Source organism: Drosophila busckii, chromosome X, assembly GCF_011750605.1.
Source record: "Drosophila busckii strain San Diego stock center, stock number 13000-0081.31 chromosome X, ASM1175060v1, whole genome shotgun sequence".
Lineage (NCBI taxonomy): Eukaryota > Metazoa > Arthropoda > Insecta > Diptera > Drosophilidae > Drosophila > Drosophila busckii.
Genome location: NC_046608.1, coordinates 14,159,061 through 14,185,281, shown reverse-complemented (window position 1 = coordinate 14,185,281; position 26,221 = coordinate 14,159,061). Strand labels below are relative to the sequence as shown.

General features: G+C 36.9%; 3 protein-coding genes across 3 annotated transcripts in view; all 3 read left to right on the top strand.

The window, feature by feature from the left end:
• The window catches only part of LOC108606151 (sex determination protein fruitless-like), a gene marked incomplete at its 3' end in the record, with an annotated part of 74,930 nt that extends 70,978 nt beyond the window's left edge, over positions 1–3,952 (top strand). The window contains exons 4-5 of the mRNA XM_017996003.1: positions 2,950–3,141; positions 3,221–3,952. Of these exons, the coding sequence (XP_017851492.1) occupies positions 2,950–3,141; positions 3,221–3,952 (924 nt within the window). The remainder of the gene's footprint in view (positions 1–2,949; positions 3,142–3,220) is intronic.
• A 60-nt stretch (positions 3,953–4,012) lies between these two features.
• Positions 4,013–26,221, top strand: part of LOC108606150 (ecdysone-induced protein 74EF) — a 31,881-nt gene continuing 9,672 nt past the window's right edge. The window contains 3 exon segments of the mRNA XM_017996002.2: positions 4,013–4,682; positions 4,685–4,866; positions 4,942–5,070. Of these exon segments, the coding sequence (XP_017851491.2) occupies positions 4,097–4,682; positions 4,685–4,866; positions 4,942–5,070 (897 nt within the window). The 5' untranslated portion in view covers positions 4,013–4,096.
• Positions 15,678–18,945, top strand: LOC108606152 (zinc finger protein 282-like). The gene is made up of 2 exons (XM_017996004.2): positions 15,678–16,925; positions 17,969–18,945. The coding sequence occupies exons 1-2, from the start codon at positions 16,025–16,027 to the stop codon at positions 18,115–18,117; spliced, it is 1,050 nt and encodes a 349-aa protein (XP_017851493.1). The 5' UTR covers positions 15,678–16,024; the 3' UTR covers positions 18,118–18,945.

Here is a 26,221-nt window from a genome sequence, read left to right as displayed (position 1 = left end):
TGTATTAAAGAGTGGAACTGTGGGCGGGGCGGGTGGATGGGGGAGACAGATAACTGACTCTTGGTCCTGGCCACATTTATGTCTTAATATAAATTAAAGCTGCATGCAGCTGCGGCTTAAACTCTGCTGCAGCTTTTGATGCCGCTGCTGCCACCGAAAAGCGAAGCTTGGGCTGCACCCACCTGTAGCTAGTCGAGTGACTGACTGGTGACTGGGGAATGGGGAATGGGGGGTGCTGCTTAGGGCCATAAGCGTGGCTACACTTGAGCTTATGCTATCAATAGATAAGCGAGAAGTGAAAAGAGAAAAAAAAGCAGCGAATGCAGAAAATATTATAAAAGCTAATACTTCGCTTAAATAATTTCAGTATTAAAATTATGAGCAGCAAAGTGTATTGAGTAGTTGGTGCTGCCGCCATTTTGTACCGCAGTTTGCTGTAATTTGTATAATTTGTTAAATTACATGCAATTATTTTGTAATTTGTTTTTATTGATTTAGTTTAAATATAAACAGGCCTAACAACTGGCATTGGCTTTTTATGAGTTCCTGAGTTATCTGCTGTGATTACTCGATAGCTGCACTGGGCGTATTCCAGCCGTATCGGATCGGATCGGATCCGCTCAGCTCGGATTGGATTGGATTCGAGCTACTGCTGACCGCCCTTGTGCATAGTTTGGCTGCATTGGCGTTTGATTTATGCGAGGTGGAAAAACAGGAGTTTTCGGAAGGGGCGGAGGGGCGGAGTGGCGGGTGTTGGCTTTTGACGATTTGGTTATTGGGTATTGGAGAATGCGGGCAACGCCCACATATGCAGTTGGCATGGACACGCAATCTTCGGGGCCCGTTGCCTGTTTGTTATCCGTAATCTATTGAATTTATGTTGTTGACTATTTGCTTGCAAATTACATGCAACAATTTCTAACTGCGTCTGGCGTTAGAAATCAAAAAGAGGCCTCAAGCGTTCATTAGCTCTGGGGGCGTTAGAACAGCAGCGAATGTTAATAACAACAGCCAAAGCAGCCAAAGCAACACCAACAACAGCAACGAATCGCGCGTTCAATTAAAAGTGTTGCCAATTTGCGATCGCTCTTGTGCTTGAGCTGAGGCTGAAGCTGGAGCTGGGGCTGTGGCTGCTGCTTGTAATCAGGAAATTCGATTTTCTTAATGCCAGCGAGGCCTCCTTTGCCTCCTTGGCGATCCCAACTAATATGCGCGTGAATTTATTAGCGCTCATTTCTGGCTCTCGCGTTCGCCTCTTGTTGGGGGCGTGTGTGCGGCGATTGCATTTTGTGTTGCTGTTGCTGTTGCTCTTGTTGTTGTTGCTAAATAAATTCTGGCGCAAACGGCGCGTGACAGCGCTGGCAACTGGATCGCAGGCCGAACCTCGCACCTGGCACCAACCGGACCAAGCGGGCGACCGCTCGCCTCGTCGGCCAACTGCCAACAGCAAAAAGCTCATTAGGCCAGGCGGGGAGCGGGAGCGGGACAGACGGACAGAATCTATGTGCGCATTGCGAGGCCGACGCCTTTTCAATTTGCCAAGCGCTGCAAATTTACAACATGGCCCCCGTTTGGGCCCAGTCCCAGGTCTCTGCTCAACATTGCATACCCCAAGGCGTGCAAGCGCACATAAAAATCGACAGATATGCGCCAAGTGGTTGTTGCTGCTGCTGCACCAGCAACCAGTTGATATTGCTGCCAGCAGCCGCATTGTCATTCGTGGCATGTTCACGCCTCAACGCCCCCAGCTGAACAGTCGAGCTGTTGCAACTTCAAAGCGTTACCGGTCCACATTGCTAATCGTAAATCTAATAAATGCGCTTCCTGGCCAAAAAGAATATTTGGCTTTAAAGCTAAATAGCGCGCTCTATGACTTTTTTGTTAGCTATAATATTCAATTTGTGGCTACACTTTATTAAATAAACGATTAAATTATATTTTATAAACTAACCATTAAGTTGATCAAGCTCAAATTTGCCTAACAGTTATTTTTGTTACTTTTTTTACTACAATTATTCAAATCTTTTAATAATTGTTCCACATCATCATTCATCATTTTGAAATATTGAAATGTTATCCTCATTTGCGCCTATTTGCGCCTTAGAAACATTTTTTACTTAGCCGACATTAAGGCTATGAACAATCGACCGCAAAGCAAACTTATTACAAGATAGTGCTCTTACGATCCTTTCTTAAAATTAATGTATAAAAAGGGATGATGTTAAACAGAAGCAACATTTGTTTGAAAGAAACCCAAGAACTCAATCAAATAAAATAAATAATAAAGTCTGATGTACCCCGCTCAGAAAACTCGGAGAGGTTCATAATTGCGGGTAACAGGAACTGAAAGATTCATTAGGTTCAATATAAATGACTCTCACTAATTTAATCGTAAACTTGACGCCGAGCCTTATCCAACGATTTGTAAGCGAAGCTTAGAGTTAGATCAACACCTGACACCCAGTTGGGACCTCGAAGTTGGGAATCGGCCGAACTAAAGATACATAAAGGAATAAATAAATTTACTGCTGCTAGTTGTAGTTGATGAGGAGTGGCGAGTGTCGATAGAAAGACCTTACTTTGTTTATAGAACCGAAAGGTTTTTGATAAATGAAATCTGAGTCAAGTGATAATGTCAAGACAAGGTTAATTTATATATTATCTAAGTTCAATAATTAGTGAAGGATGTGGATGATTGAGTGAGTGAGAAGTGAGGGGAGTTGAACCCAAGAAGTTCAAGGCATTAGATTAATAATAGTCAAGCACACTTGAGTTAAATTTAATATAAGTCCGAATCTCGATGCAATAAAAAATAAATAAATATTTGTAGAACTAAACCCCCTACTAAAATAATACATTTAATTCCCTGAAACCTTGCTTATATTTTATGCAAATTTGATTTGAACCCAACTGAATACTTATGCGCATCTCTGACGTTCTCTTCTCCAGGTGGTCCTGTCGGCCTGCTCATCATATTTCCAGAGCCTCTTTCTGCAGCACTCCGATCCACATCCAATTGTGATATTGAAGGACGTCCGTTTTGCTGAGCTGCAAACTTTAGTTGAATTCATGTACAAGGGACAGGTGAACGTGCAATATTGTCAGTTGCCCGCGCTGCTCAAGACAGCCGAATCCCTCAAGGTGCGTGCCCCAAACTGTGGCACTGCCACTTTAACCTCTTAGCATGCCTATTAACTTGCTCGAATTGCTTTGCCCGCAGGTCAAGGGTCTTGCCGAGATGACGAACCAGAACACGACGCTGCGGGAGCCCGAACGGGAACCAGATCGTCTGCGTCCGCACTCGCAGGCCGGCGGTGGTGCCGGCGGCGGTGGTGCCAGCAAAGCGGCCGATAGTCCCGCTGCTGCAGCAGCGCTGGATGCCACAACAGCAACATCCGCAGCAGCAGCAGCAGCGACCAGCACAACAGCAACAGCAACTGCTGCGACGACGACAGCAGCAACAACCGCAACAGATTCAGTCACAGGAGGCACAACAGCAACAGCAACAACAACAACTACAGCAGCAACAGCAACAGCATCATCGGCAGCCATGACGTCAACAACAGCAGCAGCAGCAGCAGCAGCAGCAGTAGCAACAAGCACAGCAACTGCAACAGCGACTGCGGCCGAGGCAGCGCAGTCGGCAAGCGGCAAACGCGAGGCGAGCGAACGCTGCAGTCCAACGCCGCCGAAGCGGCCGACCAGTGGCAGCGCCTTTGAGCTGCTGGACGACGAGGATGATGATGACGATGATGAGGAGGAGGAGGAGGAGGAGCTGGAAGAGCTTGACGAGGATACACCAATGCCGCTAGATCTCTATCAAAGACCCGCCGCCGCCGCCGCGGCCGCTGATGCACATGCCATACCGCCCGAGAGCAACGCCAGCAGCCACAGCAGCAGCAACAACAACAACACCAATACCAACAGCAGCAGCAACAACAACAACAACAGCAGCAGCAGCAGCAGCAGCAATAAGCACAGCAGCAACAACAACAACAACAGCAGTCGCAACAAAAACAAAACCAGCAGCAGCACCACCACCAGCAGCAGTAGCAGCAACAACAACAACAATAACAACAACAAGAATATCAACCAAATGAAAGCCACATGCTCATCCTCATCCAGAGTGAGCTCGCCCAGCGGCAGCAACGGGGACTGCACGACCAGCCTGGCGCCCGCGCCCAGCAGCAACGTCGTGGCCGTGGTCGACGACGATGACGAGGACGACGACGAGGAGGCGGAGCACATGCACGACGAGGACGAGGACATGAGCGATGCCATGGACCGTTCAAGTGCCGCCGCCGCCGCAGCCGCCGTCGCTGCAGCCGCCGCGCGCGACATCGCGCAGCGCATAGCACACCAAAGCGCTCGACTGGCGCACGGCGAGGACGAAGACGATGAGGACGAGGAGGAGCTGCGGGCGGCGCACGACGCGCTGCTCCACTCCCCGCTGCCGGGCAGTCTGCAGCCCAAGACCGAGGTGCTGGACGATGAGTACGACGATGAGATGGACTTGGACGACGACGATGAGGCCGACAATAGCAACAACAGCAACGAGATGGGCCTCAACATGAAGATGAGCAGCGGCGGTGTTGATCTCTCAACGGGCTCCACCGTCATACCATCGCCGCTGATTACGCTGCCCTCGTCCTCGGCGGCAGCAGCAGCGGCCGTGGCCGCCGCCGCCGCAGTCATAGGCTCGGCCCCGCTCTCACACCCGGCATAGGTGCCTCCGATCTGTCCACGCGTCCAGCCTCACGCTCATCCCGTGACGGCGGCGCCAGCAGTGCTGCCGAAGCACGCGCCGCCAGTCTCTTGAATCCCGGTTCAGTGGCCGGTCTCTTGCCAGTGCAATCGGTGCCATTGGTAAGTATATCTCCCAACTCCATTCCCCACCGCGTCTCTGCCCACCGCTCACCGCTCACCTCCTCCTCTTTGCAGAGTCTCAAGAAGGAGATCGATTGCAGCGAGGACGACAACAGCAGCCACAGCAGACACATGCAACCGCGTTCGGCATCAGCTGGCGGCGGACTGGGCGGCGATTTAGACTATCGCGCCTCACACGAGTCGGTAAGTGTCATCTAAAGCTGCCCCCACCTACCTCCACCCCCCTGCCTAGTCACATCAAAACACACCCACACACTATTGAAAACCCCAAGCAAAACTCCAGTTCAAAATTTGATTACCCCATTTAAAAATCGGCTCTCCCCCGCCCCAAAAGCAACCCTCACTACCAGCTCAGCGCTATTCCAATCCATACCATTCCGTTCCGTTCCGCTCCGTTCCCGATATGTTCCATTCAGTGAATGCTTTTGCTGCTTCGATAGGTCAAAGTGAACCAACAAATTATCAAGTTCAAAATTATAAGCTTAAGCTTAAATTTATAATGAATGCTAACTATTTGAAATATATATATATATACTTTTTATATATATAAATATATTTGACTACACGCTCTGTCTCGCTCTCTATGTCTATATATATACATATATAAATCTCTCCCTATCTCTCTCTCTCTCTCTCTCTATTTAGCTATTAAAATTGTTTGAATTGTTTGAAACACGCATAATTATCTAACTATCTTTCTAACTCTCTCTCTCTCTCTATATATATATATATATACATATATACCTTGCCATTTAAATCACAAAACGATATCTTTTATCTATATACCATATATATACATAAATATTCGATATATTTATAATAAACTTATTGAAACAAACTAGCAAATCAAAAGCAAAGAAAACAAAATCAAAACTCAACATATGTTTTTGCTCTTCGTCGTGTTCTTTGTCTATGAATTTTTTATATATACGTATATCTATTTAACTTTATGCTATTTTACAAATATATAAACGTAACTTTTTTCCACTATTATTATAATAATAACATATATACCAATTATATACATATATTTATGCTAATTCTAATTAGTTACAATTTATCTTATTTTTTTTTGTTTTTTGCTCTTCATGTCTGTATGTATATAGCCTACAAATATACAATATATATATGTGAATATATATATATATAAGCTACTATATTTTAAAGCCCTCTATGTTGTGTAGCGTATACTTTAGATAACTGTAATTTGCCAAACTCTATCTCTCTCACACACACACACACACACACACACATGGTTATAGTAGTTATTGTTTATTTCTGTATGGTACACTTTTAGCTGCACATCAGTGTAAACACTGACTGGCATAAGTTAGTGCACCGCTAAAAAAAAAACCTTATACTTTTTCTTGTTGTTCTAGTTATTGTTGTTACTTTTAACTAACACTTTTTGTTTGCCTAATGCACACACACACAGACACACTCATGTGTGTGTGTGTGTGTGTGTGTGTTGTACACATTGCTGGCAATTTCCGTTTGCCTTGGCAGTTATTTTTTCCGACTGTCTATGATTTCTGCATTTGTTTAATATTTTTTTTTTTTTGATGAACATGCCCCATTCGTTGTTTTCTATTTTAATTTCATTGCATCCAGCACAATGTCGTTTGATTATTATTCCTGTTGCAGGTTGCAGTTGCATGTTGACAATTCTATATAATTTTCAATATAATGTTACCAATGCCCAATCTATATGTAAACCCCATGAACGAGAATCGAGAATCGAGGGTCTGCTCTTTCGCTCTGTCTCCAATTCGCTGTTGCTCGCCTCGCCTTACGGGGCATGCAACATTTCGAACTGTTTGCTAATTGTACGCCGGGCTTTTAAGCAGGCCTTAGCTGCCAGCCGACACAACTGTACTTTTGTGGCCATAGGATAGCGCAAGGCATCGACGCCAGCGACAGCGTAAAATAAATGTGCAAAAAAAAAAAAGCACAGAAACAAAAAAACTTGGCAAAAACATTTAGCTTCCGGCAAATATATTTTCTCATTACATTTCTTCTCTCAGTTTTTCTTTTTTGGTTTTTATCGCATTTCGCTTTGCACTTTTTTCGACATGTGGCCCACTCTCAACCCCTTTTAGCTGCTTACAAATTTTTGTGAACAAGCAGCACAAAAATAAAAACAAAACGCAACAAAATACGAAAAAAAAAATATATATGTGGTCGCTGATGTCGTTTTTATTATATTTCTTGGCTCCACTTGCTGCAAGTGTGTCTGTGTGTGTGTGTGTTGCATGCGCTTTGTGTGCGTGCAAATGCACGTGGAGACTCTTTCTCTATTTTACTTTCATTTATTTTTTTGTGTGCTGCTGTTTTTTCTCCACTTCATTTTGATTTCATTTTTTTTATTTTGGATGTTGACGACAGGAGGCGGCAGCAGCAGCAGCAGCAGCAGCAGCAGCAGCAGCAGCAGCAGCAGCAGCAAAGAAAAAGCACAAAACGCACTTTGTTGCAACGCTTGACGAGCTTAAGCGACGCATTGGGGGAAGTTAAATAACGCTACAGATTCCAGCGAATACCCATGTATATGTAGAAAGAGCCACACAATAGCGATGGACATCGATAGGGCGATATCGAAACTATTTCGATATATATATATAATATATTTAGAGACATTAATATTTATAGCGATTTATCATAAGGAGATTAATTGAAAAAAGGTCGAACAGTGAAACTTTTTATCGCTTATTAAGGCTCTTCAAATTGTCTCTGATTTGAAAATCTATATTTGTTTTGATATTTACTTTAAGTAATTGGAGGAATTTCTTTTCAGTTGCATTGAAATATTTTAGGGATATGCTCTATATGAGTGATATTGCTTAGGAAATACCTGGTAATCTGATTGAGCTGCTTTTAACTATATTAGTTATATCGATAATCATTGATAGCGAAGTCCTGATGTTATTTCTAATATCAATATGTTGATTTTCTTGGCTATTGCCATCCCTTACTCACACACACACACACACACACACACACACATGTGCTAAGCTTAGCTGGCAGCTGGGGATAGCAAAAGTCAAACAGAATTCCAAATGTAATTGAGAGCAAATTAAATTTCATAGAATTATCGATTGGTATGTAGATCGATAAAAAAACGAGCGATTGTTGCAAGCAACTGCTTAGAACGATTAGAAGCCAGTACACTTACACATGCAAGTATGCGCACAAGCAAAAACAAAACCAAGCCACAGCAAAAATGCAACACCAGTAAATTCATGAATAAAGGCAAAGAAAAAAAGCAAACTGTAAGCAAAAATAAATTTTTATTTGTACGTTAGGGTGCTGTATGCTCTATGTGTGTGTGTGTGAGTCTGTGTGTGTGTGTGTGGCATGCATCTTGTGTGGCAGGCGAGCCGCTTTTGCCGCTGCATTAAAATACTTTTGCTTTTACACTTTGCCTGCCTATGCACACACACACACACACACACACATAGGAAAGCATACACACACACATAGACACACTTTGGCTTACAGTGAGCTTAGCTTTAAGGGGGACAGAATTTATTATAATACCTTCGTATAATAATAAAAAGACAAAAATCAACTCAGCGCCAAAGAAGAGAAAACTTTTGCTTTCTTTGGCTAGGCTGAAGCCTAGAGACACATGCGTTTGTATTTAATGTGTGCAACACACACACACACACACACATGCAGTTGGCTTTGTTTAAATGACTTTTCGCTGAGCCTGGACTCTGTTTCCCTTTGGGTCTTGTTGCTACCTTTGGCTCTCGACTGTCGCTGTGCTTGCATTTTGGCGGCGCAGCCACTCCCCACGCCCCACGCCTCTCCAAGCTGCTTAGCTGCCTGCGTATGCGTAATATTTTTTTCTCTACAAACAAGTAAAGCAACTGTCAATCACACACACAAACACACACACACGAAGCCAATATAAAGCCAACAAAAATCAGCAAATGCCAACGCTAAAGTATATTGCATTGCCTCTGCAAATCTATGCATATGTGTGTGTGTGTGTGTGTGTGTTGGTATGTGTCTGTGTGTGTGTGTGTTGACTGCTGCAGAGCACGCACATTGCGCATTTCTGACGCTGATGTCAGCGCCAGCTGCGCTGCTTGGGCATTGTAATCAGCGCATCGCGTTGATTGCAAACTTTTTCAAGTGTTTTTGTTTTTTTCTTTTTTTGTTAGCTTACATTTATATATTTTTTATTTTTTACTTTTTGCTTGCGCTGGCAGTCGGTCGGTTTTTGGGCGCTTGTGCTTGCCCGTTAGGGTTGCCGCCGCCTTTGTCGAGGGCGGGGCTGAAGTGGCGGCAAAAATTTCATCATAGCGCCATGCTAATAGCCACATAGCTCACTGTTTATCCAAAGGCTTTAAGAGTTTGGCAAACAGCCGTCAGCCCTGGCCAAATGCAGAGCATATTGATGGCTTGACCTTCAAGTTGCTTTAAGCAGAATTCGAGTGATGATAATTTATCGATAAGCAGGTATTTGATTTTGTATTAGTAGCGGAATAAATCTGTGTAGGAACAGCTCGATAATAACATCGATAAATTCTATGCATTGTGCTCATTCCCTTCATGTTCAAGTTGATTGACTTCGAGCAGTTTGAATGACATTCATTTATCGATAACTATGCAAATAAATCGATAATTGACGGAATAAAAAAGAATCCGCACATTGTGCTGTAATAAAGCTACCTTATCGATATCTAGGAGCTTTAAACTATACAAGAATATCTAAATTGTAAATCGATAACTAGATCGATAAGCGGTATTGTCGATTAAAGCGATAACTAGCAAGATTAGCGTTTCATAATGTACCCATAAATATTCATAAAAAATTTCAGCTCAGTGTATTTTGGTTTCAAGCGATGCTTTAATGCATTGCCCCAGACTCCAAAGCATTTTTAGTACTTTCACCTGGTACCCAACCCTGGGCAGTTTGCCCACATCCATCCACACATACGTTTGTTGTCTGAGTTCTGTTTCGAATGTTTGTTGCATATCTTTTGGCTGTATGCTTTATGCACACACACACACACACACACACACACAAACACGCATACATGTGCGAGCGTTACTTGTTTGTATTTATTTTTATTAAAAATCAGCCCAAAAGCGCAGCCAAACAAACAGACGAAGGTGCCCCACGAACAGTCTCCCTAACTCTCTACTATTATCTTGCACAGTCAAAACGTCAAATGGCACAACAAACAACAATATATATATATAATATATATATGTATATATTTATATATATGTGTGTGTGTGTGTACTTATATTACAAAACTCTTTTGCACACACAAAGGCAGCCAAAAAGGCAAACAACAAAATATTGTTGCATACGTGCAGGCGCCAACTGCATATTTGTATGCGTGCGTGTGCCTGTGTGTGTGCGTGTGTGTGGGTGAACTGCAAAAAAAGCATTATAACAATACATAATAATTTGAGCAAAAATATTACGAAAATAAAAAATAAAAATATTTTCAAATAGTCGCTTCCGCTCTAACGGCTTTTGCCATGCTAACTGTAACCCCAACGTTATTCACACACACACCCAGCCCTTCTCTCTCTCACTCACTGTGTGTGTGTGCGTCAGATGCGTCATCTATTGCATCTATTTTGGGCAAGCATTTAGGAGCTACCCAGGGCTCGGGGCTTGACAACAATTTTCATTAAAAATGCGATTTCAAATCAAAAAACGAGCAAACAAGTTGTGTGTGTGCACCAAAAATAGCAAAATTGTCGTACCCAAAAACAAAATCAAATAAACCAAAACCAGACGCACATGGATCGATATTTGATTATTATGACGATGATGATGATGATGATGACGGTGGCGACGAAAAGTTACAAGACGCTGTGGCAAAGGCAAACCCAAAGGCAATGAGAGAACGCCCAAGACATAAAACTCAATGGACGCACTTAGTATCGCTATCTCTTTCTATTGCGTTGACACTGCAGGCTGTTGATAATGATTCCATTAGCCAAACGCTGGCGCATTGAACTTGGCAACAGTTCAACGACTTTTAAGCCACAAAATGCGCTCTCTCCCCCTCTCTCTCTCTCTCTCTCTCTCTCTCGCTCTCTCGCTCGCTCTGTTGCTGCACTGGCTTTCAATTAACTTGCCCAAAACTAAGCACACACACACACACACATTCGCACGAATGAGAGTGTAAGAGTCGGTGACCCAGATCGGAGCTGCTTTTGCTTATTGAATAATATGCCGCATTTCGTTTGTGGCAACACCTAAAGACCCAAATTTCATTGCTACGCGCAACACACACAGTAATTTGCCTAATGGCAGCAGAAAAAAAAAAAAATCATGCAACATGTCCTTTTGCTCTTTGGTCTTTGCTTCTGACTATGTTAGTGGTGCAATAGTTCTTTTGATAATCGAATGGGGGGCAGTTGCATCAGCAACTTTCCATTTTGAAATATTTCTTTTGGGGCACTCACACCGACTTTTGCTTGTTCCTCCTTTTAGTTTTACTTTAACGTATTGCAAGCCTCTTTAGCTTAATTTAATATTCTATTAACCTCGCATGCAAACTTAGATATTTTAATAATCAATTATTGTAAAGAAATGTACACACAAAAAAGTAAAACCACAAACAGTTGCCCACATAAGTATACAAACGCTTTGTAAAGAAATCTCAACTCAATGAACTTCCCCCCCAACAAAATTCTCATAATTTGGCTGAACTGATGAACTGAAATTCAAAATTAAAAATTGCACAAACATTTGGCCAATTGTATTCCGAGCTGAACTCTATTTATTTATAAATTTATACTTGTTTAATTTTTTATTCCATTTTGAATAACTTTTGCAACTGCCTAGCTAGACATAATTTCTTTTTTTTTATTTAACTTGCGATTAAAATATATTTAATACCATGTAATTTTTACTCTATTTGACTTACACGCCTCGCTCGCTTCCTCTCTCTCTCTATCTATCTATCTATCTATCTCTATCTATATCTGTGTCTTTTTGTAACTCTCGAAGCTCTGTAACTCTATGAATATTATTACAAATAGCTCATAATATTAATTAAACATATTTCAATGTGTCAAATTGTGTGTTGTGCTTTTATATAAAAATACAAAATACAGTAAAGTCAGGCTAAGCAGTATATTTATTATATATATTATGATCATCAATTCAACCTTATGAAAACAAGAGGGGTACAGTAACTACTACAACGTTGTGCTAAAAAAAAATATCGATAAAAAATGCATTCATATAAAAAAAAAAAAAAAAACAAAGCGCTTTTGGTGGTAATTTTTTTTCAAACGACACAGAAAAAATTCAAGAAAAAGTAAAAAACAAAAAAAAAACTTTAAATTACACACACACACACACACACACACACACACACACTGTGTTTTCTGTTTATGTTGTTGTTGTACTATGTTCTATTTTATTTAATTGTTTTTTTCTCAATATATATGTAATATCTAAATGTGGAACGCTTTTACATAAATCGTTCGTTCGTTGTTGGTATATGTGTGTGTTCTATTTTTTCAATCTTAACTAAATATATACATAACATACATATAAATATATATAACTACGTATATATATATATTCTTTTCTTTTTTTCATTTCTGTTACTCGATGTCATAACTGTATGTGTGTGTGTACTACTATTACTACTACTACTACTACTACGTTTGTTTGGTGTTGTTTTACTTTTTTGTTGTCTTTTAGAACTGTTTCTAGTCACTCGTCTAGCACGGGTGTTAAGCAGGTGAGCTAGCCAACGGTAAAGATCTCTCAGACATATATGCAGTCCAACTACAATATATACTTTGTTTCATTTCTCGCTGTGTGTCGCACATTGCCTTGATTTTTAAATTAATTTTTGGTTGGTATACGACTATCGTTTTTCTCTCAGTGTATATGTGTGTGATATTAAACTATTTGTTGTTGCCTTTTAATGCCTTGATGTTGTTCTAAAAACAAAAATTGTGTGTACTTTACTTTTAATTTTAACTTTCTCTATCTATCTATCTCTCTCTCTCTCTCTATATATACGTCTTTAGCTATTTCTAACTCTCTCTATATCTCTATCTCTCTCTCTCTCTCTATATATATATTTCTGACTGTCTATCTAATGCTCTCTAAGTCTATCTAACTGTCTAACTTATTATAAACTACCTAACTCTCGCTCTATCTCTCTCTCTCTCTCTCTCTTTGTCTGTTTTATTAAAACAAATATATAATATACATAATATATGCCTTTGTAAAATATAATTTATCGTTGTTGTCTCTTCAGTCAAAGAAAACAGAAGATAAAATAATATTAAACAAAAAAAAAACAAAAGTTAAGCTTATAATATTTCAACTCTTAGTGCTGAAAAATATTTCCTTTAATGCAGATTGTAATTTTCCCCAACAAGTTGGCATATTATGTATATGTATAAGAATCTTTCTTTCCCTCTCTGCCTCTCTCTCTCTCTATCTCTGTTATCTACTACTATATTGCAGGTAATTATTGCAAGCACACATACACAGGTGTGTTAGTGTGAGTCTAATTCCTAGACAAATCATAGTCTAAGCTGTTTCTATTATACTCGAATTGCTTTGGCAGCGAGTGTGCCTTACATAACTCTGTTAACTCGTTAACAGAGCCTGTTAGTTAACAGCTCACTTGTAGCTTAGCCTTCGTCTTCGAAACTCTACTGCTCTTTGCCATTCAATATGGTCGATCTTTAGTTCACAATTAATCCTCTTTGGCCTTAAGCGCTTCTCGTCGATAATTGATTTTATTTTATGTGTAGTTTTGCTTTGCAATTGTTATTTCTTGAATTCTTTTATTAACTTGTTTTTGTGCTTTAATTTATTGTCAAGAAGTTGATCTGCTTTTTTGTGAAAATGGTTGAACTTTTCCAAATTTTCAATGCTCTCTCACTGCTTGTCGCTTGCAAGAAAATAAAAATATCACAAGTCCCATTTGGCGTGGAGGACTTCAATTCTAATTACGCCCCTGAAATTTTCAAAGTTGTCTCTGAGCTGCTGAGTGTGTTTTCTACTTGTTGAATGTGTGTTTTATGCTATTTCTTTTTGTTGTTGTTGTTTTTTTTTTTTTAACGACAGCAGCCACAAAATTTGTTTTTACTTTCTTCAAAATTGTTTGTCTTAAGCCTTTTATAAGCTAAATTTATTTTTTAAAGTGCAAAAATTAAACAAAATTTTGTAACAATTGGCAAAAAATTCTAAATAAAAATAAATAAATTTTTGTTTGTTGCTCTTTTGGTTTTTGCGTGAAATGTCAAGTCTAAACACAAGAAAAAAACTTTAAGCAAGCGTTTCCACATTTTAACTGTTGTTGTTTTTTTTTTGTTTGTTTTATTTTTTTTTTTTTTGCCAAAGCAAAGTTTTGTTTAATTTTTTGTATTGAAAATCGCAAACGTTAACACTCGACGCGCGCCTCAAATATTTTTTATCAAAATTTACTTTTGCCAAACGAGTGCAAAATTTCAGAACGTGAAATTTATGTTTATTAAAATAAGTTTATAACAAATATAAAAAAGAAATATGTAACAAAAACCAAATTCCAAAATCAATGTAAAACTAAAACAAACCAAACAAAAAACAATATATATTTATATAAATATATATAGAACGTACGATTATGTGACGTTTTTCGAACGACGCCTAAACAAAAATCGAAATTCAACTTCTTGAAAACAAAAGCAATAAAACCGAAAACAAAAACAAAAAACAAACCAAACAAAAAGCAAAAGAATGAAAACCAAATGTATATCTATATTTATATATATAAGTATATAATATCTATATATATATATATTTATATATATATATATAAATGTATGTGTATATGTTAATGCATATAAAATGTTTCAATCGAACTAATGTATAGCTAAAGATATTTATAAAAAAGAACAACTCACAACGAAAGACATGCTGAACCCCCCTCTTGTTTTTTCAACTGCAAGCCGGCCCGCCCTACTGAGCTGGCTTGCGTAAATATATTAAATGTATAGTATACTATAGTATAGTATAGTAGTTCACAATGTTGCATACTTGGAATATGTTTAAATAGGCGCAGCAGAGTTGCAGTCACTGTATTATCGCATAATGCCCCCGATATGCGTGTGGCGCTCATTTTTAGCTTTGCTCATTAGTTTTCACTCTCTTTGCTCCATTTTCAAGGTATACTTACAATTAGTACCAACTTTTTATTCACCTTTGTGTGTTACTCTGGTAACGATCCCTAATATATTTTCTGTCTACTTTTATAATTTTTCTTCTTGTTTTTCTTTCATTGCGTTTAATGTGTTTGTCATATACCGAAATTAAGCAGAGTGAGACCTAATAAGACAGCAAATGTTATCGATTTTTTTTTCCAAAATATATTTTCGAAGCCTCGAAGCTTCGAAAATGTTCAATTTAAAGTAAAACAACCAAACGAAATGTTTGATTTTTAATTTTTTATTCTTCTTTCCATTACCACATGGTGCTAACTACAATTCCCGCTCTTAATTTCGTTATAATAGTTTGAAACTCTCTGTATCTCTCTCTCTCTCTCTCTCTCTCTGTCTGTCTATCTATCTCTCTCTGTCTAATTCCAAAATAAACTCTCTTACTATAACTATCTCTGTCTCTATCTTAAACTTTTCCTACTGTCTTTGTCAAAGTAAAAAGTACAACATTAAACTTGATTTGTTTTCTTTATTTTTTTTTTATTATTTTTTTAAACAATTTTTTTGTTGTTTGTCAATTTTTTTTTTCTAAGCTTTGACGTAGTTTTCGTTGTAAAATTAAAGCAAAAAGCATAAACAAAAAAAACAAAACGTCGAAAATTATAGCAGTTTGCACTTTATAGTTGTAAAGACAAAGAAAACGAAGAAAAGCAAATATATGAATGAGCTGCGATAACATTAGCGATGGCATACAAGCATAAACTATCGATCAATCGATTGCAAGCAAAAACTGAAACTGAAAACAATACAAAAATACAAAAAAAAAAAGAAGCAAAAAATAGAAATAGAAAAGCAAAAGCAAAAGCAAAAAGCTTCAAACAATAAAAATAAAACCAAAACCAAAAACGAAACGAAGTAAAGAAGTTGATGTTGGATTTTTGTTTGGTGTTTGTTCCAGGAAACGTCCGAATCGCCCCAACAACACGCTATGGGCGCTGGCTCGGTTCACGGCGGCGGCTTAAGCAGCAGCAGCAGTAGCGCAGCCGCCACCGCCGCCGCCGTTGCCGCCGCAGCCGCTGCCCACGAGCAGCAGTCGCAAAGCTCGCCACCGCCCCAACTGCACCTGTTTCCGTGCATGTACTGCGGCGCCACCTTTGCCAACCAAAACAAACTGACGCGTCACTTGCTCTCGCACTCACTGAAGTCGCTCGAGTACCGCTCGAACCTGCTCTCCACGCACGACCTCAACAGCCTGAGCCTGGCTCAGCCGTTCCCCTTCCAGATGAACGCCGCGTTGGCGGCCAGTGCCGGCGCCAGCGATCCGAAGGGCCTGGGCCTGGCTGCGCTCGAGATGGAAATAGCGCTGCATACCAGCTGCTTTCAAAGTCTGACAGCCAGCCTCGAGTCGGCGGCCGCCGCCGGCGGCAGCGGTGTGCCCGGCTCGAGCGGCGCCAGCGGTCGTCTGGGCCTGAGCGGCTCCGGCTCCTCCACATCCGGCAATGGGGGCATTTCGGCTGCATCAGCCAGCCTGCTGCTCGGCAGCGGCGCAGCTGGCAGCGGTCTGGGTAGCGGTGCTGGTGGCGGCGGTGGTGGTGGCGGCGGCTGTGGCAGTGGCAGTGGAGGCGGTGGCGGCTCCTCGTCGCCCTCAACGTCCGCCGCAGCGTCGGCAGCGGCGCAGTCCGGCTCGTCGGCCGCCTCGTTGCTAGCCGCGTCAAGTGATCCGAATAGTGTTGTCATGTGTAAGTTCTGTGCTAAAAGTTTTCCCGATGTTACATCACTGATCACGCATTTGTCGGTACATACAGGTGATCGACCATTTAAATGTGAGTTTTGTGGCAAAGCGTTTAAGCTGCGCCACCACATGAAAGATCATTGTCGCGTGCACACGGGTAAGTCTCAACCAACGATCCACACGCTGGATCACAATACTCATTAAGTCATTCCTACACTCCACCAATCCATAGGACGCATGTTTTCAAAATTTGAACAGAAGCAGTCTAGAGTTTAAATAGCAAAAGGCAAAGCTCGATTCACATACGCACCAGAAGAAGAAGAAGGAGACAGTTAGCCAAAGGTTAAGATTAGAAAGGAAAGCAGGAGCTGCCAGTGCTGCCAGTTTAGCTTATTTCATGCCAGATCTAGCATATTTTAAAGTTTATTTTCAGGTATATCTTGTAATCGTGAAATGCTTGACGACATAATTATATGGCAGCTATTTATTGAAATGATAGTGAATTTGTTCTCAACCGAATGCAAAAATATCAAATTGAGAAACCATACAAATTTTTTGGCTGGAAAACAGCTAGTTTAAGGAGCGGCTAGCTTGTTTTAGCTTATGCATATCAGAATCTAAATACGGATAATAATGTTCGACTCATCCCATGCACTTTCCGAGCTTTTCTAGACATTCTGAATTATTTTATCTGTTGAATAACCAACGCTTCTTATCATCTTCGAGACAAACCCTTTACTAAAGACTCCCCCCAAATTTTTCCACCAATTTATTTCAACTAGACTACGCTCTTGGGTATATTTTTCTGACATATCTCAGCTCTTACTATAACGAATTTATACATAAATAAAAGTCGAATGCTTGCATTATTTTATTTGACAGCTCGAGTTTTACTCAGGCAGGCTCGAAAAATACTTTTATATATTGATAGTTTTAGTTTGACCTCAGATAACTAATGTATTCCAAGTAAGATAAGAAGAATTTGGATAAACGATATTTGAAAATGAGAGCAAACTAGAGACAGATTTGGCTTAACAAAAAAAAAGTGTGTTGCTTAGCTGGGCAAGTTAGAGAAAATATTAGCAGACACAAACATAAATCATGCATGGAAAACATCATTAAAAGAGACAATTGTAATTTCCGATTGCTTGCTGACATATTTTTTTCTCTTAATTCTCGAATTTGCACGTGGTCGGGCAGGTGAGCGTCCCTTCAGATGTCACATGTGCGGTAAAACATTTTCACGCTCAACGATCCTCAAGGCGCATGAGAAGACGCATTTTCCCAAATATGTACGAAAGTTCTTGTCACCAAGCCCGGTCGACACAAAGGATGAGTTACCGCAATAGTGAAACGATTTTAGTTTGTTATTAAATTATTATTATTACTGCTATTACCATTATAATAATAACAATAACAACAGCAACAACAACAACAACAACATCAACAGTAATGCAAGCTATTTGCAAAATAATCATAATTTCAACTACAATTGATGAAATGCAGACAACAAACAGCAACAACAAGTTAATGAGCTGCAAAGAGTTTATAACAACTATAGCAACAATTTAGACTTACTTAAGCCTTAAGCGCAGGACTTAGACCAACACACAAACACACACATACACAAACACACACACACCTATAAACATATACATATGCATATGTATATAGCAGATGTACATATTTTATTACTTATACATGTAACTAATGATGAGGCAAAAGAGTCCTGCAACTAGAGCTTGGCTCCTTTTTAAATGCGTAGAACAGAGTTAGCCGCACACACACACACACACACACACAGAAAAACACACATATTAACTACTTACAAAGAGTGAAAGGAGTAAGCAGGACAGATTACACACACACACACTAAAACACACACAGCCACAATTTGTAACAAATATGTAATGAGCAGAAGGAAAAGTACGCGGAATATATATGTATATGTTTAATTCGAATTAAGTCCGTTAAAGCAAGAGACCGAGAGACAGCAAAGAGGAATAGAGAGAGAGAGAGAGAGAGCGAGAGAATTAGAGCGCAAGCAAAGTTTAAGAGTTGATCAAGCAACCGTTTTTTTTTTTCTATACAATATTTTTAGTAAGCAAAGTGCAGCGTGCAAGTTGTAGCAGGAATTTAAATAAAAATAAAAAATATGCAAAAAGTATAAAAAGTAAATGGATTTATATATACATATATATGTATTTTCAAAAGAGTATATATACATACATATATATATATATAGATAAGAGAACGTAAGACATATACATACATATATATGTATATATATACATACATAATGAGAAACAAAACAAGAAAAAGTGAAAACAGAAAAAAAACACAAAAGGTAAAATTATACTTATTTATAATGATATACATATATATGTATATTGATATATATATATATATACGCATACGATAGTAAACATATAGTAAAAAAAAAAGAACAGTGAACACGTGATGTAACTTTTTAAGTAAGAAATGCAAGTTAAAATTGAGGGCGATATTAGCGAGTTGATAATAACATAAACAAATATCTAACATTAACTTAATAAACTAGAAAAACACACACTCACACAGACACACACACACACACACACACACCGACACACACATGCACAAACAGCCAATGAAAGCTAAAGCAGAGCAAAGTCAATGCAGCAGCCAAAGTAAAAATAAAAACAAAAAAGTGTAGCACACATTTGTGCGCTATTTAATTTTCCAGCCTATATCCATACATATCTCTCTGCCTAGACGCACAACAGCAACAACAACATTTGTTTAGGCCGCCACAGCCAAGCTTTGAGTTTTAAATGAACAATAGATGGCGCCACAAACGCAATAATAACAACTCTCCCAGAGAGTGTTTAGTGTGACTTCGAATTATGTTGAAGGAAAATCTACAATACATAGAATTAAACAACTGTGATCTAAACATAATATTCTTATGCAGCAGCTGTTTTTTTTTTTTGTTTTGTCTTAATAATTGTATGTGTATGGAGGCTGCTGCGCTTTAGCTTTCAGTGACTTTCCATAGAACCTAAAGCACTGATAAACAATTTATAATAACTGCTAATGTTTATCAGCTGTCAACAACAACAATTACAACTCTAATATTTTGGGCTAAATGAAAATGAAGAAATTTATACTGCTCTTAGCTTTAAATGTTCAACAATTGTCAGCAACAACAACAATAACTTTCTAAACTAATAACAGCCCTCGCGCCCGAGTTGCTGCATATACAAATACATATGTACATATGTATGTACCGCATAGCAACAACAACAAAATGCAAATCGATCTCAAAATTATAAAAAAAACACACACACACACAAAAACAAAACAAAATAATTATATTATTAATAAAGTAAATGCAGTCGGGCTCTTGCTGGCTGGCAACACAAATTGTTATAAGGTGAACGCAACAGCTTGCGCATTTTGGTAAAAAAAAAAAAAAACAAGAAGAAGAACAAGAAAAACAAAAAGGAAAGGAGTTTAGTAAACGCTTTGAAGCAACAACAAAATGCGCACATTAAAAACATTCAAGAAATATATATATAAATTAAGCACGCTAGAACAAAATTCAAAATTCTAAATTTTAAAAGAACACATACATAAATACAAATGCAAAATGAAAAACCCTTTGGATTAAACAATTTGGCTGTGATAGCATTAAAAAAAAAACAAACAAAAACAAGTAAATTTAACAACAAGAAAAACACTGTGTATGTGTTTAGTGTATATGTATTTAACACTAGTGATCTTTTCGCTTTGCATGAATTAATGAAAGCTATGTAGTCGAACGCGAGACGATAAGTATCGATAAGTTATCGTTGCGGCAAACATTTTTGTTGTTAGCTTATTTAGACGCAGGGAATTCGCGCAGTATTAGTGAAGAAGAAGAAGAAGAAAAAGAAGCAGAAGAATTATAAAAGATATAAAACTGAAACTGAAACCCAACAGGCATCAATTCGATATTGTGATGTTAAGATATTTGCAAAAACGATAAAAAACTGAATTTAAAAATAATTAATTAATAACATTTAATACGGTATGGAACATAATCAATAATATACCTATATAATCTAATAGTAAACGCAAACAAAATTTAACGTTTAGGAACAAAATAAAAACAAAATTGTGATTTTCGGCCTTTTAGAAACAAAATTATGAAATTAACAATTAAAACCAAAACCAAAACAAAAACTCTTAAACATAATTAATAAATTTATTAAACATAAACGTAACCAAAAAAAAAATATATACCATACATATGTATGAATTTGGCTTGGCTTGTTCTTAAATCCCTTAACTAAAGTAAAGAATTTAATAATTAAGAACACAGCTAACATATAATTTTTTTTTTTCGAAAATGACCAAAATGCGCAAGAGAAAACATTCCAGCAACAAAAGCAAAGCAAATATGTTGCAGACAGTTTAGAAAGTTTGTTAATAATACAATGTTGAACGTTAAGGCAGCAGCTACAAAATGTTTTTTTTTTTTTTTGCAACTCTTATAGTTATTATTATTTTATATAAATGCACTGAATGGCAATGAACAGCAACAACAACAACAACCTTTAAGCGTTTTATAATTTCCAAAACATTTGTATAATTTTAAAATTTTAATTTTTTTTTTTTGCATATGTCTAATTTAAATGTTTAAGCAAATGTTATTATTACTATAACTATACTTATTGTAACAATTTATGCAAACTTTATTTAGCTTTAGCGCAAGCAAAGCTAAAAACAAAAATATTTAAAACATGGCAACAACGTTAAGTTTCTTATTTCTTTAAACTATGTTTTAAACAAAACCAACAACAACAACACACACACACAATGAATTTGTATACTATATGAGAAAAAACTGCAAAAATTTCAGAGCTAAATTAACAACAAACTTATGTGACACAAATAGCAAACAACAAAAACATAATAAAAGCAAAAGTTAAAAAAAAAAATACAAATCAAGCAAAACATAAATGACGTTTTATGTACTTTATTTTACTTTTTAGATCTCATTATCATTTTTTCGCATATTCATTTAAATTCATTGTGTTCATTTCGAAACGCAGACATGCATACACAATAACTGTCATATCATACTATTAGTTACAACAACAACAACACACACAAACATTCAATGTTCAATTTCGTCGCGTTTCATTTTAGAATCTTGTGTGTTTTATTTTCTTTTAAGTTTAGTTTGTAAACATTCTTTTATATGCTTAGCCTTTAAGTTGTGATCAGAAGTTCCTTACTTTGGGTTTACGAGCGTCATGGGCTTAGTATTCAATGTTTTGTTTACAATTCTTGTTTTAAAAACTGCAAAATGCCATTTTTTTTGAAAAAAAAGTAACATATGCAACAAGTTCCTTGATGACAGCAGCAGCAGCAGCAACCACAGCAACAAAAGAAAAACTTTTAGCAAAATATACAAATTACCATAATAAACAAACACACACACACACACCCCACAACACACACACACTCCTATGCATTACAGTGTATAGTTTAATTATTTTTTTTATTGTTTTGATGCGTCTTTTATATAATTTTAATATGCTTGTTTCATTGTTTTGCGTCTTTTGTTTTTTGTTGAAGAGGTTGCCGACGTTCCATTCCATTTGTTGCTACAAACCTTTGGCACGCCCTTAAAAAATTGTATGGCATCAGTAAGACATATAGACTATATGTACATATATGTTCGATAAGTAGCAAACCACAAAAGTACTGCTAATACAAATTTTTAGTCGAAATTTTAACACAATATTTATAAAAAATTATTAAAAACAAAAATACAAATAATGAACTTTTTAGGCAAAATGCAAAATGAGTTAAAATTAATTACAAATATGTTTTTGGTAAAATGTTTTTTAAGTAGCTCAAAAGAAAAGACATACTAAATGCTAATTTTATATGCGTTCAAAGTGCTTTTCAGTCCCTCTATGCGCTTCTCAGCAACTAAAACCTTAGCCCAAAAATAAAACATATGAAAAGTTACTGCAAACTTAAAACATAAGATCGTTACTGCTGTTACGGCCATTTAGGTTAACGGCACAGACAGTTAGACAGACAGTTAGTTATACTCTCGAAATAAATTGAAATTCAGATTTGAACATAACACAGTCAAGAGAAAAATATCATTAGGCGTACTGCAAGAATGCATTTTAAACGAAACAGGAATTTAAATTATATATATATACAATATACTAATCATGCATACATCAATATACATATATGCATGTATGTAAATCGATAAACAGTTATATTTATATATAAATATATGCAAAAATACACACACACACACACTAACACACACACACACACACACATATTTATAGAATATATTGCAGTTAAAGCATATAAAGTTGAGATCAAAGCTAAGCCAGCTAATTATTATAAAACTTGTACAGCTAAATACGTACATATAGAAATAAACTAACCATGTGAGAGCGTACTATAGACATACTAGCAGCATATAAGACATGACAACAGAAACGGAAACGGAAACTGATACGCGACGAAACAAACTGCAAGTCGGAACGAACTGAAATAGAACAGAAATGCGTGCACAAGCAGCGCGATTTAAACTAAGTAAACGTTTACATTTGCATACAAATCGAATTTATGTAAATATATATAATGAAACACAGACACTCACATACACACAAACACACACACACACATACATACAAACAAACATAAATCAATCTAATAGTTGTAAAACTCAACTAAATGAATTTCGGTTGAAATTATCAATTATCGAACCCAAAAGCTTTGGCACACAACAATTAACTATTTCGCAATAAAGAACAACAAAATTACAAATTATAAACAATAGCAAATATTGTTGAACCAAAAATCTCAAAAACAAAATCAAATCAAACTCAAAAGTAACTGCAACTGCAAAATCCACAAAACCAAAAACAAACAAAAAAATATTCGAAAATACAAGTTTCGGCTATAAAACAAGAGAACAAATTTCAAGTCGTGGTTAATTTATTTTTGAAACTACTTTCGGCATAATTTTGCAACAACAAGGCGTACACATCATTACACAAGTAAATCAAATATATATGCTAAAAATATATAAAACTAATTTAAAAGAATTTTTTTCTTATTTTTCATTTTGATTTTGAATTGATTTGTTGTCTAGCAGAAAAGTGCTCAGGGTAAACACAGATTCTTCCAATACAATATAAATAATTAATAACAAACAAACAAACAAACAATATTTATATATGCATATACATAACTCATATATATATATATATATATAAATATATATATATACATATAGAATATATAAACAACAAATGATAAAGAACTAACAGCAAGAAACAAACAACAATAGTACCAAAATAATATAAATAAATAAAAAGAAATATAATAATATGACGCAGACTAATTTGTTAAAAAGGACATAATTCATTTTTAAACTAAATAATATTTATTTACACAATCAAACGTATACAAATCAAATAAACCTGTTGCCTCTGCCCCTCACACCACATTGCAATTACAATTGTTTAACATAACCTCAAACAAAACGTTAGTTCAAAACAATTGAAGCAAACTGTTAAATGCTTAAATCCCCAAATGCCTTCTTTACAGTCGTAGCGAATAAAAAAGAAAAACCTTGACATAATAAGATACGAATCCGAATCAAGTTTTTTTTTTGTAACATTTATATATACATATATATATACATATATCTATATATTTATATACAAAAGAACTGCACAGCATGTGGCACAGCGAACTAGTTCCAACTGTCAAACAACTGCCCAAGCACAATTATAAAAAGCAATAAAAGAGGACAATAAACAAAACCAAACCGAATCTTATACAAACAAAGAAACAAAACAAGCAATACCACAAATAGTTCAAATAAACTAGTTCACTAACGGAACCAGTTCGCTGCTCGCGCATCTGCAGCAGCTTTCGACCACCATCGGTCCACCGATGTACATAACCTTGCAAACTGAAGAAAGGGAATCCAATAACACATATCTATAGTTAAGGCTGTTAAAACTCTGTCGTCTGTCGTCTATCGTCTATCGTTTCTCGATTGTCGTTTGTCTGTTTGCAAGCAAGCACCTCCAGGCTATAGTTTAAATATATATAAACAAACATACACACATACATATATATATATATATATATATAAAACAAATGTACCCTGTTGACAGTATGCCTTCTTCTACATACACACACACATACATTCATACATAATCACCTAAAATACAAAATAATTTAAGGTAAACCGAGGAGGCGTTAATATATATTTTACAATAGCTGCAAACTGCATACCTATGATACATATAAACAAAATATACACACACACATGTGGTATACATACATATAAGCAAATGTTTTATTATCTTGCAATTTTTGCTAATTAATTTCCCTTGTTTTTCCACTCTAATCACGAAAAATAATAAATGCAACTGAGTAAAAATAGCATTAAATCATAAACGATTGTTTGTTTGTTTGCATTCAATTAATTATAATTCATTTGTAAAAGCGAAACTTGTAGAGAACAACAACAACAAACTGATAACTGATAACTATAATAAAACAAACCTGTGAAAACAATATGCAACCGCAATTAACCGTTATAACGTACAGCAATTGAAACACAATAAAACTGAAATTGGTTTCATTGGCAAACACATACATGCATACAATATATATATATATATATATATATATATACTAAGCAACTAAAAACACTATGAATAAATAAATATAAAGCTGGGATAGGCTCCCAAATAACTAAAAATGTTTGAGTGCCAAGCTAACAATTTGAGACATCACACACACACACACACACTCACACACACACATGCAAAAAAACATTTAAGGACGGAACATGAGAAACGCTGTGAACTAGTTCGAACATACACAACTGTACATAAATAGACTTGTTAAAGTGAGCAGACATACACACGTTTTGTTTATTAATTCCAAAATACATGTAATATAACTAAAATAAAGACACATTATAGAACTTATGTATTAGCACTACTGACAATTTAGAACCAAAAGTTTGTTTTTGAAACGCCTCCAGTTATAGTACGTGCGAAAGATTCAAGTTATCGATATCGTTATCGATAGCATTAGCGTTATATTTACCAATATTTATGTATAGCAGGAAAAATTTGATAACATTAAGCTTGGCAGTTCTACACTCTCACACACACACACACACATACATGCTTATATACCCAAGTAAGCTGAGAAAAAGTAAATTGTTATATATACATTAAATATATTAAAAAAAAAAAAAAATATGACATGCAACAAATAAGGCTTTTAAGCTTATTTTATATATATTGTAAAACAAGTAAACACCTTTAAGGAAATGCATTGCATACACATACATATGTACATATGCAAATGTGAAACAATTTTTTGGTAATGATCAGCAACAACAAGAACAAA